Source organism: Suricata suricatta, chromosome 8, assembly GCF_006229205.1.
Source record: "Suricata suricatta isolate VVHF042 chromosome 8, meerkat_22Aug2017_6uvM2_HiC, whole genome shotgun sequence".
NCBI lineage: Eukaryota > Metazoa > Chordata > Mammalia > Carnivora > Herpestidae > Suricata > Suricata suricatta.
This window is the reverse complement of record NC_043707.1, coordinates 3,492,011-3,508,664: the sequence shown is the minus strand read 5'-3', so window position 1 is coordinate 3,508,664 and position 16,654 is coordinate 3,492,011. Positions and strand designations below refer to the sequence as shown.

The window sequence follows — 16,654 nt, the reverse complement described above, 5'->3', positions numbered from 1 at the left end:
CAGGTCCAGACGCAGGTCCAGACACAGGTCCAGGCACAGGGCCGGGTGCAGGCCAAGATGCAGGCCCAGGTGCAGGCGCAGGCCAAGGTGCAGGCGCAGGCGCAAGTCCAGGCTCAGGTCCAGATGCAGGTCCAGCTGCAGACCCAGGCACAGGTGCAGGTCCAGGCACAGGTGCCGGTCCAGGGGCAGGTGCAGGCCCAGGCTTGGGCACAGACCTAGGCTTGGGCGCAGACTTAGGCTTGGGCACAGACCTAGGCTCGGGCACAGGTGCAGGCTTGGGCGCAGACCTAGGCTCGGGTGCAGGCACAGGCGCAGACCTAGGCGCAAGCACAGGCTTGGACGCAGACCTAGGGGCAGGCCCTGGCTCGGGTGCAGACCCAGGCTCAGGTACTTGAGGCTGCCCCGGTCCCAGGGCCCCGGTGAGTAGAGCAGCTTGGGCAGATTCCGTGTCCTGTAGCTCCTCCAGGATCCCATAAGGCCAGGCAGACTCCAGTAACCTGGGGTGCTGGACGGCCCCTGAGGCCTGGGCACGACCAACAGCTTCGGGGTACTCAGCAGTCTGGGAGCCATCTGTCTGTGGGAGCTGACTCACAGCCTGCAACAGCTCCGAGTCCTCTAGCTGCAGTGAATTGGTTCTTGGCGTGAAAGCTCCCTGCAGAGGTGGGGGAGAGGCTGGCCAGGGCTGCTCAGACCAGCTCGGCGGTCACCCTGCCAGCTCCTGCACCCCCAGCTGCCCTCCCTCCACCTCCCCCTTCACTCACAGGGGTGAACATGGCCTCATGGAGGGTGCTCCAGAGTACCGTGTCCTCGGCGCTGGGGATGGTGAGGATCTTGTCCTGGAGAGAAACCTGGGGGGCAGAGTTGGGAATGATGGGTGAGGCCCTCAGGTGGCTCCTTGGTCCCCACCCCTCCCTGCCCTGAGCCCCTCGGGCCTGGAGGTCAGGGGAATCCGGAGAGCGGACAGCACCAAAGCCCTCACCACTTCCTGCTGCAGTGTCCTGGTTGTCTGGGTCTGTCCTCTCAGATCCTCCATGAAAGTGTCCATTCTTTCCGGGTGCATCTGTCAAAAGAGCCAAGTCTGTGGGCCTGCAGGTTCTGGCCCTGGCCCTGCTTCTCTCGCAGTTCAAAGACAAGGACTTAGCTCTAGGTGACCGGACTGGAGGAGGAAAAACAGATTCCAAAGCAAGTGCTTCCCAGGGAGTGAGAAAGGGGTAGAAGAGGGTTGCCTGGGAAAATAAATTTGGAAACTATTGGGCTTTAAAGGATTCAATGGGTTTCTGTGCTGCAGGACTTCTCAGAGCCTTTAATGGGCAAAAGTACATTAAGAATCTCCAAGAGGTAGATGGAGGAGGTCTATTTTTTCCTTCCACCGATGTGTCAAAGGAACCTTTTCAGTGTTTCACGATGCCCTTTCTTCTCAGATGGAAGCTACTCAGACTGAGTTCTCACAGTGCCATGACTATCAAATGTGTCCCCGACCTGTGAATTGGGAATGATACACTAAGCCATGCTGTCTGAGGGCAAGCTGTACACCCTCAGTCACAATCCTGGCCTCTGGGCCCCGCTCTCACGCACCAGCTGTGACCTCAGGCTTCAGGGTTCTGAGTCCTTCCGCATCACGGTAAGGAGTTAATATGTGCCTGGATTGGTGTCTTTGTGTCGTCTCTCAAAGGGGAGACAGACTGTAGGCCTCTGCTAGGTTTGTTCCACTTTTCAGCGTGGACAGAGCTTTACAGAATAGGAAAGGCTGTAATCTTTCTGCTGAGGTGGTGGAATGTAAGCCTGGACTTACCGAGACTTAGGGGGGACCTGCCTGAGAATGAAGCCAGCCCAGAGGAAAGCGTCCCTGAGAGATGTTGACGTCGTGTGAGCACCTAGATCTGGTTGTATCTGAGGGCAACTCGGGACATTTTAGTAAATGAGACACTAAACTCTTTTATTCTGCCTAAGCCACGATGAACTAGGTTTCTGCCACTTACAAATGATCTCCTAACACGGGAGAGGGAGGAGCGTGGTGGGACGGGCTAAGTGGCTGGGCAGTGGCAAACCCCTTCTCCTTCCCTCATGGCTGTGTTCTCTAAGAACAGGCTCCCCAGATCTACCCTGTCCCCCCGCCATCTGAGGTCCAAGCAGCATGGCCAGCATGGAAGATGCTGGGGAGGGTCTACCTTTTCAAGTATGTCCTTCAGCCTGTCCACATCCTGTCTGAGAGTTTCAGCAGAGACCTTGAGTGCATAAACGTCAGTGAGCAAGTCCTGCAGGGTCTTGATGGACTGAAAGGGAAGAGGAGGGGGAAATGTGGGGTTGGGTGTGGCTGGGGGGAAATGGGACGTAAAGCGCGGAAGCTCTCTGGTGATGGCCAGGGTCCGAGAAGTCCTCTTGGCTCCACCAAGGCCCAGGCTGGCACATGCTCAGAGGCCAGCATAGGACACCAAAGTCAACAGTGCTGAGCTCCCGGGTGGTCTGGATGGGAAGGAGGCCCCTCTGCATTTCCGTGTACTCCGTAACCAGGAGTCCCTCGTTAGGAAGCCTCTCATGTCCTTTGGTGGGACATCAGCAAGGGAGTTATGACTGGATTTACATTTTAAAAGGGTCCCTCCAGGGGCGCCTGGTGGCTCAGTCGGTTAAGCGTCTGGCTTCAGCTCAGGTCATGATCTCACCATTCGTGGGTTTGAGCCCCGCGTCGGGCTCTGTGCTGACAGCTAGCTCAGAGCCTGGAGGCTGCTTCAGATTCTGTGTCTCCCTCTCTCTCTGACCCTCCCCTGCTCGCTCTGTCTCTGCCTCTCAAAAATAAATAAAAACCATTAAACTTTAAAAAAATAAAAATAAAAATAAAAATAAAAGGGTCCCTCTGGCGGCATGTGTAAATCGGCTCTGGGAGGGTAGTGGGGGAGGCCCGAGAGCCAGTGGGGGAAATTCAGGCAAGAGCTGAGGGGAACACTGAGCACTGGGCTCATAGCTCAGCCCCGTCACTCAGTGGGGCTGTTATTGCATCTTTCAGGTTCTAGGATCCTCAACCACAAAGTGAATATTAAAAAAACGTGATGATATGTGGCTCAGTCAGTTAAGTGTCAGATTTCAGCTCAGGTCATGATCTAACGGCTCGTGGGTTCAAGCCCCGCATCGGACTCTGTGCTGACAGCTCAGAGCCTGGAGCCTGCTTCGGATTCTGTGTCTCCCTCTCTCTACCCCTCCCCTCCCCTGCTCATGCTGTCTCTCTCAAAAATAAAATAAGCATTAAAAAAAAGTGATGATAAAAAAAATATGATGATGTATTTAAAGGGCCCAGTGCCTAGTTAGGTATTCAGCTAACAAAAATAACACACAGCAAAACGGCAGAGCCCTGTGCCAGCAGAGACTGGAGCCTGCTTCGGATTCTGTGTCTCCCTCTCTGTCCCTTTCCTGCTAGCACTCTGTCTTTCTCTGTCTCTCAAAAAATAAAATAAAACATTAAAAAATTTAAAGGCAGACACTAGAGGCTTCTGGGTGGCTTAGTTGGTTAAGTGCTGACTCTGGGTGTCAGCTCAGGTCATCTGACGGTAGTGGGACGGGCCTCAAGTCAGCGCCTGCACGACAGACAGAAGCCTGCGTGGGATTCTCTCTCGCAAAATAAATGGATAAGCTTTAAAAAAAATGGCTTCAACTCTTGATTTCTACCCAGGTCATGATTTCACGGTTCATGAGTTCAAGTCCCGTATCAGTGAACGTAACCCTGCTTCAGGTGAACATGAGCCCTGTGTCAGGTCAGCCCATTTTTTTTTTCTCTCTCTCTCCCTCTCTGCCCCTCCTGGGCTTCTCTCTCTCCCTCTCTCTTTCTGCCCTTGCTCACTTGAGCCCTCTTGGTCTCAATTAAAAAAAAAAAAAAAAAGAAAATTTGAATAGACCTAAGACAAGTGATTTGTCTTCACAAAGAGGTTTGAAACACCGATTTAAAAAAAAATAGAGGCACCTGGGTGGCTCAGTGAGTTCAGCATTGGGTCTTGGTTTCAGCTCAGGTCATGTCTCACGGTTTATGAGTTCGAGCTCCGTATCAGGTTCTGCACCAACAGTGCAAAGCCTGCTTGGGATTCTCTCTCTCTCTCTCTCTCTCTCTCTCTCTCTCTCTCTCTCTCCTTCTCTCTGCCCCTCCTCTGCTAGTTCTCTCTCTCTCTATCAAAAACAAACAGGGGCACCTGGGTGGCTCAGTTGGTTAAGCCTCCTACTTCAGCTCAGGTCATGATCTCACGTTCGTGGGTTTGAGCCCCGCGTTGGGCTCTGTGCCGACAGCTCAGAGCCTGGAGCCTGCTTCAGATTCTGTGCCTCCCTCTCTCTCTGCCCCTCCCCATTCATGCTCTGAATCTCTCTGTCTCAAAAATAAAATAAAACATTAAAAAATTAAAAAACAAACAAACAACCTTAAAAAAGAAATACCACCAAGAGAGACCCAGGCTGAGATGGCTTCACCACTGACTTCTAGCAAACATTTAAAGTACAGTTAATAATGATGCTCTACAGGCTTTTTCACAAACAGAAGAATTCCAGACTTATTCTATGAGGCCAGTATTATGCAAAAATCTGAAAAGGCATTTCTCCAAAGATGATATACAAATGGCCACTCAGCACATGAGAAGAGAAGATGTTCAACATCATCAGCCATCAGGGAAAAACAAGTCAAAACCACAATGAGATACCACTTACACCCACCAGGATGGTTAGAATCAAAAGTCAGATGATAGTGGGTGTTGGTGAGGATGCACAAGAATTGGAACCTTCACATACTGTTGGTGGGAATGCAATACGGGGCAGCCATTGTCGGGAACGGTGTGGCAGCTCCTCGTAAGATAGAACACAGAGTTCCCACGTGAGCCAGCAAGTCCACACCCAGGTGTGTATCTGAGAGAAATGAAAACGTGTGTGTGAAGGTTTATAGCAGCATTATTCATAATAGCTCCAAGTAGAAGCAATCCAAATGTCAGTCAACTGGCAGACAGATAAACAAAATGTGGTATGTTCACAATATGGAAATCATTCAGCCATAAAAAGATGAACCTCAGAAACATGATGCTAACTAAAACAGTCCAAACACAAAAGACAACACATTGCATGATTCCGTTTATATGAAGCATCTGGAGTAGACAAATCTACAAGACAGAGAGCAGACTAGTGGTTGTTTAGGGCTGGGGGGTGGTTTGCAGTGGAGCCTGAGGGATAGAGTAGTGACGAAGGACACAGGGTTTCTTTTTAGGGGGATGAAAATATTCTAAAACTGACTGTGGTGATGGTTGTGCAAGTCCATGAATAGACTAGAACCTGTGTACACTCTTAAATGGGTGAATTGTATGGTATGTGAACTTTTCAGTTTATTTATTTGAGAGACAGAGATGCAGAGAGAATCCCAAGCAGCCTCTGCACTGGCAGCACAGAGCCCGACACAGGGCTCCGCTCACGAACCATGAGATCATGACTTGCGCTGAAACCAAGAGTAGGACGCTTAACTGACTGAGCCCCCCCCCCCGGGTGCTCCTGGTATGTGGCTTTCATCACAATAAAGCTGATTGATAAATAAACAGCACCCCATGTTTTTCACTAGAAGGCTTACTTCCCAAATTGATCTACAGATTAAGCTTAATCCTTATAAAAAGGCCAATTTGTTCTCTTTCATAGAAATTGACTACCAGATTCTAAAATTCTTATGTTAATGCAAGGGACTCAGAATTGCCAAACAATCTCAAAAAAAAAGAAGAGCAAAGCTGGAAGACTCACACTTGCTGATTTCAACACTTTCTGCAAAGCTACAGTGATCAAGACAGTGTGGTACCGGCACAAGAGTTGCACGTTCTACCGACTGAGCCGGCCAGGCACCCATGAACCATACACTCTAAATGGATGAATATTCTGGTATGCACATGAACATATGTATGACCGTATCTCAATAAAGCTGTAAAAAGTAGCATTTTTGTTTTAGAAAAAAACGGGGGGAAATTTCCATAAAGTCTACTGGACGGCATTTGGGAGTTGTTAATTTTGTCCGGAGTGGTGATGGTATTATTGGAAAGGTGTTACAAGTCCTATTTTGCTGTAGATGGAAAACACTTTTCAGGAAAATCTCGGAAGTCCAGATCCCACACCAGTGCAGGAATGCGTCCCTCTCCCCTGTGTCCCTGGAGGCAACCAGGGGCTTAAGTCGTAAGTTACCTGAGCAGGACTCACGCCCCGCCTCCCAACACAGACAGACAGACAGACACAGACACACAGACACACACACACTCATATGTAGTCCAGGACAATCCAAAAAGGCACCAAACCCCGAGCTTTGAGAAACGGGAAAGCTAATACCATTTCCTTCCCAGGGAACAGAAATACAAAGTACCCTGAAGAGGTGCTGGCCACACAGAAAGTTCATTACTGTTACTGCAGTAACCTTGGCCCTATTCTCTAAAGCCCCAGTATTTTCCACACCTCTCAGCTTTGTTATGAAATTTTCAAACACTAATTTAAATTTAAAATCACTTTAGGGCACCTGGGTGGCTCAGTGGGTTAAGCATCTGACTCGTGGTTTCAGCTCAGATCATGGCCTCACAGTGTTGTGAGTTGAGCCCTCGGGCTCTGCGCTGGAGGATGGGAGCTTGGGATTCTGTCTCTCCCTCTCTCTCTGCCTCTCCCCCACTGGCACTGCCTCTGTCTCTCTCTCAAAATAAATAAGTCAACTTTACTTAAAAAAATAAATTTAAAATCGTTTTAATTTGTGGGATCTACAGCAGGAGCTTTTGGGCTGGGGAAGTCGAATGGGAAGGGAGTTTTGAAATCAGAAAAAGCAACAACAGGGGCACCTGGGCGGTTCAGTTGGTTGAGCATCCAACTTTGGCTCAGGTCATGATCTCACCGTTTGTGAGTTCGAGCCCCGTGTTAGGCTCTGTGCTGACAGCTCAGAGCCTGGAGCCTGCTTCAGATTCTGTGTCTCCTTCTCTCTCTGCCCCTTCCCCACTTGTGCTCTGTCTCTCAAAAATAAATAAAGGTAAGGAAAAAAAAGAAGAAAAAAAGAAAACCAGCAACAGGTTGTAAAAATCCCCACAGAGATCTCGACTTTATTTATGTAAACAGGTCAGCCAGAACAGTCTTTTGTCGTTATTTTTTACATAGGCTCCACCTGCCACATGGGGCCTGCACGCAGGACCCACAGATCCAGAGTCTCACTCTAGTGACCCGAGGCAGCCACGCGCCCCCACACTAGTCTAAATAAACAGCTGATGCGGTCTCTCGTTTGCTCCCGTAAGGCCAACGGCCAAGGGTTATCATCACAACTGTGGTCACCGAGGTCTCAAGGCAGGGACCTCCGGACGCAGCTTTCTAGAATCTGGTTGGCTCATTCCAGCGGACACTTTCTGAAAGTGACGTTGAGGGCGGGCGGCGGGGAAGATGCGGGCGGGGCCTCGCAACGCCAGGGAAGCTGCGCAGGTGGGCCCGGCGCTCCCGCAGGCACAGGAGGCCCTAGGTCAGAGCCGCCCGGGGGGCTGCCGGGACAAGACACAGGGCGAGCCAGGGGGGCACAGTTTTCCTAACTCAGCAGGTGCCAAGGTGAGGGGCTGGGGAGTGGAGCGAATTGGCTCCCGGCGGGCTTTTGGCAAAGTCTGCAGGCAGTTTTGCTTGTCACCACTAAGGGGCGCTGCTGGCAGCTGGAGGGTGGAAGCCCAGGAGGCCGCTTAGCATCGCACAGCGCACAGGCTGCCCCTCGCCAGGGGCAATTATCCGGGAGGGTGACGGGAGGGTGACGGCGGAGGCAATCTCAGCCTGCAGCGTCCGAGCCCCAGATCTGGCGGTGCGCTAACCATGCCTGCAGAGCCCCTCAAACTTGCTCTCGGGAAGCCTCCTTGGTGCCGGCCCTAATTTCCTGGGCACCATTCACTCTGTCCAGGGTGGGTGCTAGGTCTAGCTGGCCTATCTTTCCCCACTTTGGGCCTTTGCACCTTGACACGCGCCAGTAGAGGACAGCATAGGACACCAACCCAGCCAGCCCTGGAGAAAGGGGTTGCAGGGGCAGGTGAGGTGACCTGGACATCCACATGGTGCGCCAGACTGGCTGGTGGGTGCAGACACTTTAGGTAAGCAGCTTGCACCATCCCAGAACCAGTTACCGTGGCAACCCCCTTGCGGGGGGGTGGGGAGTAGGGTGGGGACGGTTCCTGCCATAACCCCCAGCAACCTCGGCCAGGCCAGGCCAGGGGGGCGTTCTCTAATCCTAGATGCACAAATAGTGCTCTAAAGCCATGTAGGAGCCTGCGCACTAGTGCCCTTCCTATGCTGGCTGGGTCACTCCGGGTACTGGGCATTCCAGAAGGCTCCACACACCAGGGCAAGCCAGGGCCAGGCTGCTCAGACGCTGTGTCCACCTCTCCAGACTCCAAGGCCTCCGTAATCTGCACTGGGGCACCATCCAACCTTCTTTGTCTCTAGCAACCATTCTCTTAAAGGCCGCCTTGTCTGATATGAGCAGTGCGGCCATGCTAGTTCCGATAACTGCTCGCATGGTGTACCTTTTTCCATCCTTTTACTTTTAGCCTATTTGTCTTGGATTTGAAAATGTGTCTCTTGGGACACCTGCGTGGCTCAGTCAGTTAAGCGCCTGACTTCGGCTCAGGTCATGATCTCACGGTTCGTGAGTTTGAGCCCTGCGTCGGGCTCTGTGCTGACAGCTCAGAGCCTGGAGCCTGCTTCAGAATCTGGGTTTCGGTCTCTCTGCCCCTTTCCTGCTTGACTCTCTCTCTCTCTCTCTCTCTCTCAAAAATAAATAAACATTTAGGATTTTTTTTTTAAATGTGTCTCTTGTAGACAGGGTATAGTTAGATCATGCCTTTTTTTCTTTTCATCGATTCTGCCAACTTCTGCTGTGTGTGTGTGTGTGTGTGTGTGTGTGTGTGGCAAAATGCACAGGATACTAAAAGAATTTTAGTGGAGCATGTGGTACATTCACAAGGTTGGCAACTGTCACCACGACCTAGTTCCAGAATATTTTCATCACCCCAAAGAGAGACCCCATTCCGATCAGCAGTTCTTCCCCACTATTACCATCTCCCAGGCCCCTGGCAACCACGCATCTACTTTCTATCTCTATAAGACTTGCCTATTCTGGATGTTTCATCATTTTACTCAGAGGTGGAATTTAAGAAACAAAACAGATGAGGGCACCTGGGTAGCTCAGTCCGTTAAGCGTCCAACTTCAGCTCAGGTCTTGATCTCATGGTTCATGTGTTTCAGCCCCACATTGGGCTCTGTGCTGACAGCTCAGAGCCTGGAGCCTGCTTCAGATTCTGTGCCTCCCTCTCTCTCTGCTCCTCCCCCACTCACGTTCTGTCTGTCTCTCTCAAAAATAAACAAACATTTAAAAAAACTTTTTAAAGAAACACAACAGATGAACATAGGGGAAGGGAAGGAAAAATAACAGAGGGAGGCAAACCATAAGAGACTCTTACATACAGAGAACAAGCTGAGGGTTGCTGGAGGGGAGGTGGGCGGGGGGAGGGGCTAAATTGGTGATGGGCATTAAGGAGGCCACTTGTTGGGATGAGCACTGGGTGTCATATGTAAGTGAGGAATCACTAAATTGTACTCCTGAAACCGCTAACTGCACTACATGTTAACTAACCTGGATACGAAGAGAGAGAGAGAGAGACGAAGAGAGAGAGACACGGAATCATGCAGTACGTGGTCCTTTGTATTTGGCTGCTTTACTTAGCATGGGATTTAATGTTGGTCCAAGTCACCTTGCCTTTCAGCCCGCCTCGGCCAGACTGCACCCTCTCCCTGTCCCTCAGGGCTCCTGGTGCCTGACTTCGCTGAGGTCCTGGTGACCCCAGTTTCCCTGCTCAGCTCAAGTCTCCGGATAATACTACTAGGGACCACTGTCTAGGCGCCAGAGCACCCTGAGCTCTGTGGAAGCACTTACCACGCATTGTCCTGTCTAGTATCAACCTTGGGGCATCCTGGGAGGAGAAAACCATGATCACCCCTCACCCCCTGGTCCAGTGGGTGAGCAGCAGCCCACTCAGCACCCCCACATTCCTCTGCCTCTTGCCCACCCCTCCGGGCCCGGGTGTGCACCAGCACATGGGGACGTTTGCTAACGCTGCATGGCCCCCTTCTCAGTGCTTCAGGGCCTCACCTCGGCTGGGGCTGAATATCACACCTGTCTCCTGTGGGTGCCGTGAAGATGCTATGAAGGCTAACAGACATAAGGCTCTGGCTGACCCGGAGCACGGTGAGTGCTCCTTCGAGGGGTCATCTCCCCTGGCAGGGAGCCAAACAGGGTCTCACTGAAAGGGATAGTGAGATGAGGGAACTGTGGAATCTGGCGTGTTTCCAAACTCTTTTCATTACCCGAAAAGGAGACCCCATAGCCACTAGGCTATCCTCCCCCTTTCCGCCTTCGCCAGCCCCTGCCAACCACCTGTCAGCTTTCTGCCTCTATGGATCTGCCTGTTTCATACAAATGGAGTCACACCATGGGTGGCCTTTTGAGTCTGGCTTCTTAACCCTTAACAAAGGGTGCACAGTTGGAGCTTTGGTTCTACCTGACTCCAAGGCCCCACCTCCCCCCGTTTTGGGGGAGAGCCCATCACAAGGGACATAGGGCAGAGGGGGAAGATGCCTGGGTGGAGAGCACGGGGGCAGGGGGTTTACCTTTGCCGTGGCTTCTTCATTGCCTTCCACCATCTTCCGGAGCTTTATCAGGTGCCACAGGTCCTGGGCGGGCCGGCCGTTGTCCCGGCTGCCCTCCAGCAGCTGGGAAGTGGAGGGCAGGTCCTGCAGCGCGGCCAGCTGGCTCTCCATCTTGTCGACGCGGCTCACCACGTGGTCAAAGATGTTGCTGAGCCTCTTCATGGGGTGGACGATGGGCTGGGCATCTGCTTCCCGGGGCATGAAGGCGCCCGGCGAGGTCTGGAGAAAGTCCTCATCTCCCGAGAGGACCTTCTTGAGCTCGGCCATGTGGATGTGCTCCAGGATGCCCTGCAGCAGGAGGTGCAGGGCCTTGAAGTTCACCACGCCGCACTGCGGGATGGCGATGTTGACCAGCTCGGAGAACGTGAGTGAGAAGCTCATTCTGCAGGGAGCTGGGGTTCTGGGTGTCCTTGGGTGGCTTTCAGGGGCCCCACGAACTGTGCAGACAGGTCTGCAGAGGCCCAGGGAGGCTGCAGGTCATGGCGGTCAGGGAGAAAATGGCCTACTGGTTGCTAGGACACCAAAGAACGTGGGCAAGTGGGCGTGCTTCCGGGCCGGGCGGGGCAGGGTGGGCGCTCAGTGAAAGTTGATGAGTGAACAGAAGGACGGTCAGCCTTTCATGTCAAGCCCTTCGGTTACATAAGACCCATGACCCCTTCTAAGAAGCATGCAGTGAAGGTGATGGGGAGGAAGTGCTCTCCTCGGAAGCCTCTAGAATTAGGACAGGAAAACAGAGTTCTTAGAGTTAGGAGAGCCCAGGTTTTGAGAAAAGAGGATGTAAAGAGAAGAGTCTGAAGAGCTAAGCTGGTCGGACATGAGCCAAATGCCCCACAGATATCAAGCTTCTGGTGGTGGGGAGGCTGGGGAGGGCAAGAGGCAGCTGGCTTTCTGCAGGTCTGAACCCTGCATGGCCCTGCCCACTCCGGGGCACCAGGGCGGACACCCTTGCCAAACCTTGCTCTGCTCCCCACGAGGGCCAGAGCTCGAGAAGACCCCACGCCCTGAGGACGCAGCGTGAGCCAGCTGCTGAGGACCCACAGGGCTGGAGACGGCTTGGGCCCCTACATGTTCAGGCGCTGCTTGTGTCGATTCTTGCACAAGAATTGCTCGTTCTGGTCTCCGGGGGACGTCTGCAGAGAAGGTCCTCAGCTGAACGCCGGGAGCCCCCACACCCGGCCCATCCGGCTTTCCTGGCATACAACACACACTGCCTCTGGGCAGTGCACAGCATGAGGCCCGCTCAGGGGTGTGGTTGGCTAAGGGGCAGTCTCCCCCAGCCTCCCCACAGAGCGGAGCACCTGTCCACTCTGGGTTCATGGAGAGGGGTGCAGGCCTCTTTCTCAGCAGCTGTGGGACCTTGTGCAAATGACTTGACCTCTCTGAGTCTCCTCTTCCCTGACCACTAAATTGGCAATAAAGCCTTCCGTGTGAGAGTGCCATGGGGAGGGGTAGAGTGTGTGTGTGTGTGTGTGTGTGTGTGTGTGCACGCGTGTGTGTGCGTGCACAGAAATAACACAGGAGAAACGCCAGGCCACTGTGACTCAAAGGAATCCCTTTCCCCGAGAACTGAACTGATATTCCACTCTCACCGACGATCATGGCTCAGTCAGGTGAGCCTCCGACTTCAGCTTAGGTCATGATCTCACAATTCATGAGTTCAAGCCCCACCTCAGGCTCTCTGCTGTCAGCACCAAGCCCACTTCAGATCCTCTGTCCCTCTCTCTCTCTGCCCCTCCCTCTCTCTCTCTCTTAAAAAAAAAAACATTAAAAAAAAAAAGCCACTGGGGCACCTGGGTGGCTCAGTCGGTTAAGCCTCTGACTCCTGATTTTGGCTCAGTTCTCCGTCACAGGGCCATGAGATCACCCCACTCCCAGTGTGGAACCAGCTTCAGATTCTCCTTCCCTCCTCCTGCTTCTCATCTCCCAACCCCACTCATATTCTCTCTCTTTCCCTCTTTAAAAAAGAGGAAGGAAGGCAGGCAGGCAGGCAGGACGGACGGACGGACAAAAGAAAAAAAGGCCTCTGGGGTGCCTGGGTGGCTCAGTCAGTTAAGGGTCCAACTCTTGATTTCAGCTCAGGTCCTGATCTTGCAGCTATGAGATCAAGCCTCCACACACAATGCAGCGCCTGCTTGACTCTCTTTCTCCTTCTGTCGCTCTCCTCCACCCCCCCAACTCTGCCCTCATTCTCTCTCTCTTTAAAAAAAAAAAAAGGCCACTTGGCTCTCTAGGGAAAGACCAGCTGGAGTTGAAGGACGTATTGACAGCCTAGGCTTGGCAATCAAGGCCTCAGTTCAGAGCCTGGTACCAGAGCCAATAGCCAGGTTTGCTTCTGATAATGGCCTGTGTTGCAGGGGGCTGATGTATTCTGTGCACTGGGTGCAGCAGCTGCCCCGGAGGGGACAGGACAAGTCACTCTGCAGGACAGCGGGAGGGTGGTAACCACGGCCAGCTGTGACGACCTTCTCTGAACAACCTCCTGACCAGCAACATTTGGCGACAGTGAAGTTGGGGATCTGCGGGCCAGGTTTCTGAGGACGGACTGTGTATGCCTCAGCTACTCGGGGGTGTAGATGGCGGAGGAGAAAAGCGGCCCCTGACATCGGGACCTGGCCTGGCACCGCGGGCCCTGGGGTGGCTGGGAGGGCCTCGGTACACGCACGAGCGCCAACGACTTCACAAAACACCCCCAGCTCCCGGCGAGGTGGCCGTGCCCACGATGGGCCAACACACAGCAAGGCGGCTGGAACCGCATCTGAACTCAGACAAAACCATGGACACTGTCCAAACCTCACACGTGACCAAGCAGACCCCCATCCTGCTTCCTGATCGACTAGATCATCAGCTCTGCTTCATTGCTCGTTCCTTCTAGGTGAGGTTGGTTAAAACACCCCCCCCAAAAAAAGAATGGGGCACCTGGAAGGCTCGGTCAGTTGAGTGTCTAACTCTTGATTTAGGCTCAGGTCATGATCTCACCACTTGTGAGATGGATCCCCACATGGGACTCTGTGCTGACAGCACAGAGCCTGCTTGGAATGCTCTCTCTCTTTCTCTCAAAATAAATATGAAAAAAAATATTAAAAAGACAAAAAAACACCCCATCTTAGAATTACCTCTATTTTCTGACAGCACCCAATCCAAGACATTCTCCCATCTTACTCTAACATGGACCCAAGTCCTGTAAGCCCTTCAGCTTACCCCTCCCAGAGAGGCTCCTGGGTTCCCGTCGTGATATAAGACCTAACAATTCAAGTGCTGCCCGGAAGACTTCCAGCCACACAGGGCCTCTGGAGTCCCCTGCTCTCGTCCAGATGTGCACCCCGGGTGTTGGGCAAGGCTCCCCACCCAGCTAGCCCCCCAGCAGAACGTCTCATCTGCAGTCAGCCTCCGTTTCCTGCCAGCCTGCAAGCCAATCACATCCTCCTGCAGGAACGGGGGGCACGCCACCCCCTTGTTATAAAGGGCGGCCCACAGCTCGTGCTGGTTCGCTGTGTTCCCAGCTGCAACCCCGAGTGGCCCCACGTGCGGGGCAGCGTCCTCTGCCCCCAGGAGTGAGTGCACGTGGCTGGGAACTGCCCTCCCTCCCACCTGGCCAGCGCTGGGGGGCGTGCTATCAGGGCACGGGAAGCAATCAGGACACGGATCGTGTGGGTTCTCTCTCGTGGCATCAAGTCAACAAGCCCAACTTTGCTCAACACAGTGGCTTCTTGGCTGGAGGGGCTGGTTCCACAAACTTAACGAAAACCTTTCAGGGGGCAGAGCTTCGTGGAAGGGAAGGCGCAGGCAAGGGGCAAGGGAAGGGAAGAGGGCAAGGGAAAATAAGAGGAAACAGGTAGGTTATCAGAGAAACCAGACTGGACAGGTCAGCACGTGCCAGACCAGGGGCTCCCCACGGGCCTTACAAAGGAATGTGAGTGACAGCATTGGAGGCAATTCTTGGCCATCGGGGGGCCGGGCTGGATAAGTGGGGGTGATGATTCTTTGTCCTCTGGAGGGGATGCCCAGCATCTGGAACTGCCGTGTCCTGGGTGGGGAAGCCTCCACTTTAGGAACCGGGGTTGGAGGCAGACTGCCGCTCGCAGGTTCCCAGGCTGGCTCTCGGAAGCGAGGGCATGGCCACATGGTTGGCTCTGGCAGCTCCTGGGACCCAGGGGTGTGTTGCTCTGGGGTGCTAGTAACTCAGCCCCGTTGCAACAGTTCAGAGACTTGGACACTCACCTCGAAGAGCCCAGCCTGGTCTCGGGCCTTCTAGATCTGGCTGCAAGCTGACTACAGAGAAACCGATGTATTCCACAGCACCCGGCGCTGGGCCTGGCATGGACTCTTCATTCTTCTCTTCAACCAGTATTTATTGGGCGCTCCGCCACATGCTGCTCTTAATTATGGAGGAGACCACAGCAAGCAGGTCTGGGGGAGGGGGCGGTCTCTGATCTCACAGAGCTTGCTGGCTAGTGGGGGAGACATTTACTTCACAACAAAGAAATAAACTGGGGGCGCCTGGGTGGCTCAGTCGGTTAAGTCTCCGGCTTCGGCTCAGGTCAGATCTCACGTTTGTGGGTTCGAGCCCCGCGTCAGGCTCTGTGCTGACAGCTAGCTCAGAGCCTGGAGCCTGCTTCCGGTTCTGTCTCCTTCTCTCTCTGCCTCTCCCCCTCTCATGCTCTGTCTCTCTCTGTATCAAAAATAAATAAAACATTAAAAAAAAAAAGAAACTGAAGTCAGGTAGGGATAGGAGTTAAAAACATAAGAAAATGGGACAAAATAAGAATGTGAGAGGGGCACAGATCTGGCTGGTGGGGTAGCCAGCCTCCAAGGCAGCCTCCCAAGATCTCCCCTGGCAACCCCCTTGTGTGGCCCCTCCCACGCTGCAACAACAGCTAGGTACATCTGCCCCCAACTATACTGGATAGAATGTATGCATGTTTATTATCAGCCTGCCGCTGAGGACACACACGCATCCACTCGCTTCTCATCCACTCGCTTCTCGCTTCTCGTTACAGAACTCCAGATTGGAGAAACCTGTGTAAGCTGCAGGTGATTTGATGCCGCTGAAGCAAAACAATTGTGATAAAATGCAGGGTTTTTAAAGCCAATGTGTTAGACGAGAGAATCCAAAAACTTTAAAAGTCATGTCATTTTAGGTTTGAAAATAAAACACTTGTTATCAAATCAAAAGACCTAAAGAGCAGACTGCTTGAGTGCCACTCCACAGGGTGCTCCTTGCTCCAGAGGATTTGCTGTCCCCAGGAAGTGACCCTGCCCTTGGGTCACCAGTCAGCACCAGTGATTTGGCACCACTGAGTTCTGATGGCAGAACCCTAGAGCAGACAATTTCAGGACAAACTTGTCACTGAACATTCATTGAGTGGCTGGTTGGAGCCAGAAGCCAATTAACATGATTGGAAATGACCATAAGCGTTTTTTCCTTCCAAATAAATTGACCTCGATGATTAAATCAGTTTTGTAAAATGCCGTTCATATAGTTTGCCCAGACAAGCCATTTTTCATGCTGCATCAATGGCTAAGAAGGATTATCGGGGGGCGAGGGGTCAAGGGTGGAGCCTGGGTGGCTCAGTCGGTTAAGCGTCCGGCTTCGGCTCAGGTCATGATCTCACGGTTTGTGGATTTGAGCCCCACATCAGGCTCTATGCTGACAGCTCAGAGCCTGGAGCCTGCTTCAGATTCTGTGTCTCCCTCTCTCTCTGCCCCTCCCCTGCTCACACTGTCTCTCTCTGTCTCTCAAAAAATAAATAAAAGGTATAAAAAAAAAAGTGTAATCGGGGCCTTTCCTTCCGAGATCCAGGAAGAACCGGGCATGGGGGGGAGGGGTGTTGCTGGTGAAGGCTCAGAGTTTGTGGTCCGGCAACGTGTGCCATTCCTGGCTGCCTGGTGTCTGGACATTCTTCTAACTTGGGGTGAGGGTAGGGGTTAGGGGCCATCTCCTGACAAATGCAGGCAACCTGCC

General features: G+C 52.9%; 1 protein-coding gene across 1 annotated transcript in view; it reads right to left on the bottom strand.

Annotated features, from left to right (window-relative positions):
- Positions 1-11,115, bottom strand: part of C8H16orf96 (chromosome 8 C16orf96 homolog) — a 36,508-nt gene extending 25,393 nt beyond the window's left edge. The window contains exons 1-5 of the mRNA XM_029947520.1: positions 10,654-11,115; positions 2,169-2,273; positions 980-1,060; positions 762-848; positions 142-652 (exon numbers count right to left, since the gene is read on the bottom strand). Coding sequence (XP_029803380.1) covers positions 142-652; positions 762-848; positions 980-1,060; positions 2,169-2,273; positions 10,654-11,073 — 1,204 coding nt within the window. The 5' untranslated portion in view covers positions 11,074-11,115. The remainder of the gene's footprint in view (positions 1-141; positions 653-761; positions 849-979; positions 1,061-2,168; positions 2,274-10,653) is intronic.
- Between the last annotated feature and the right edge of the window lie 5,539 nt (positions 11,116-16,654).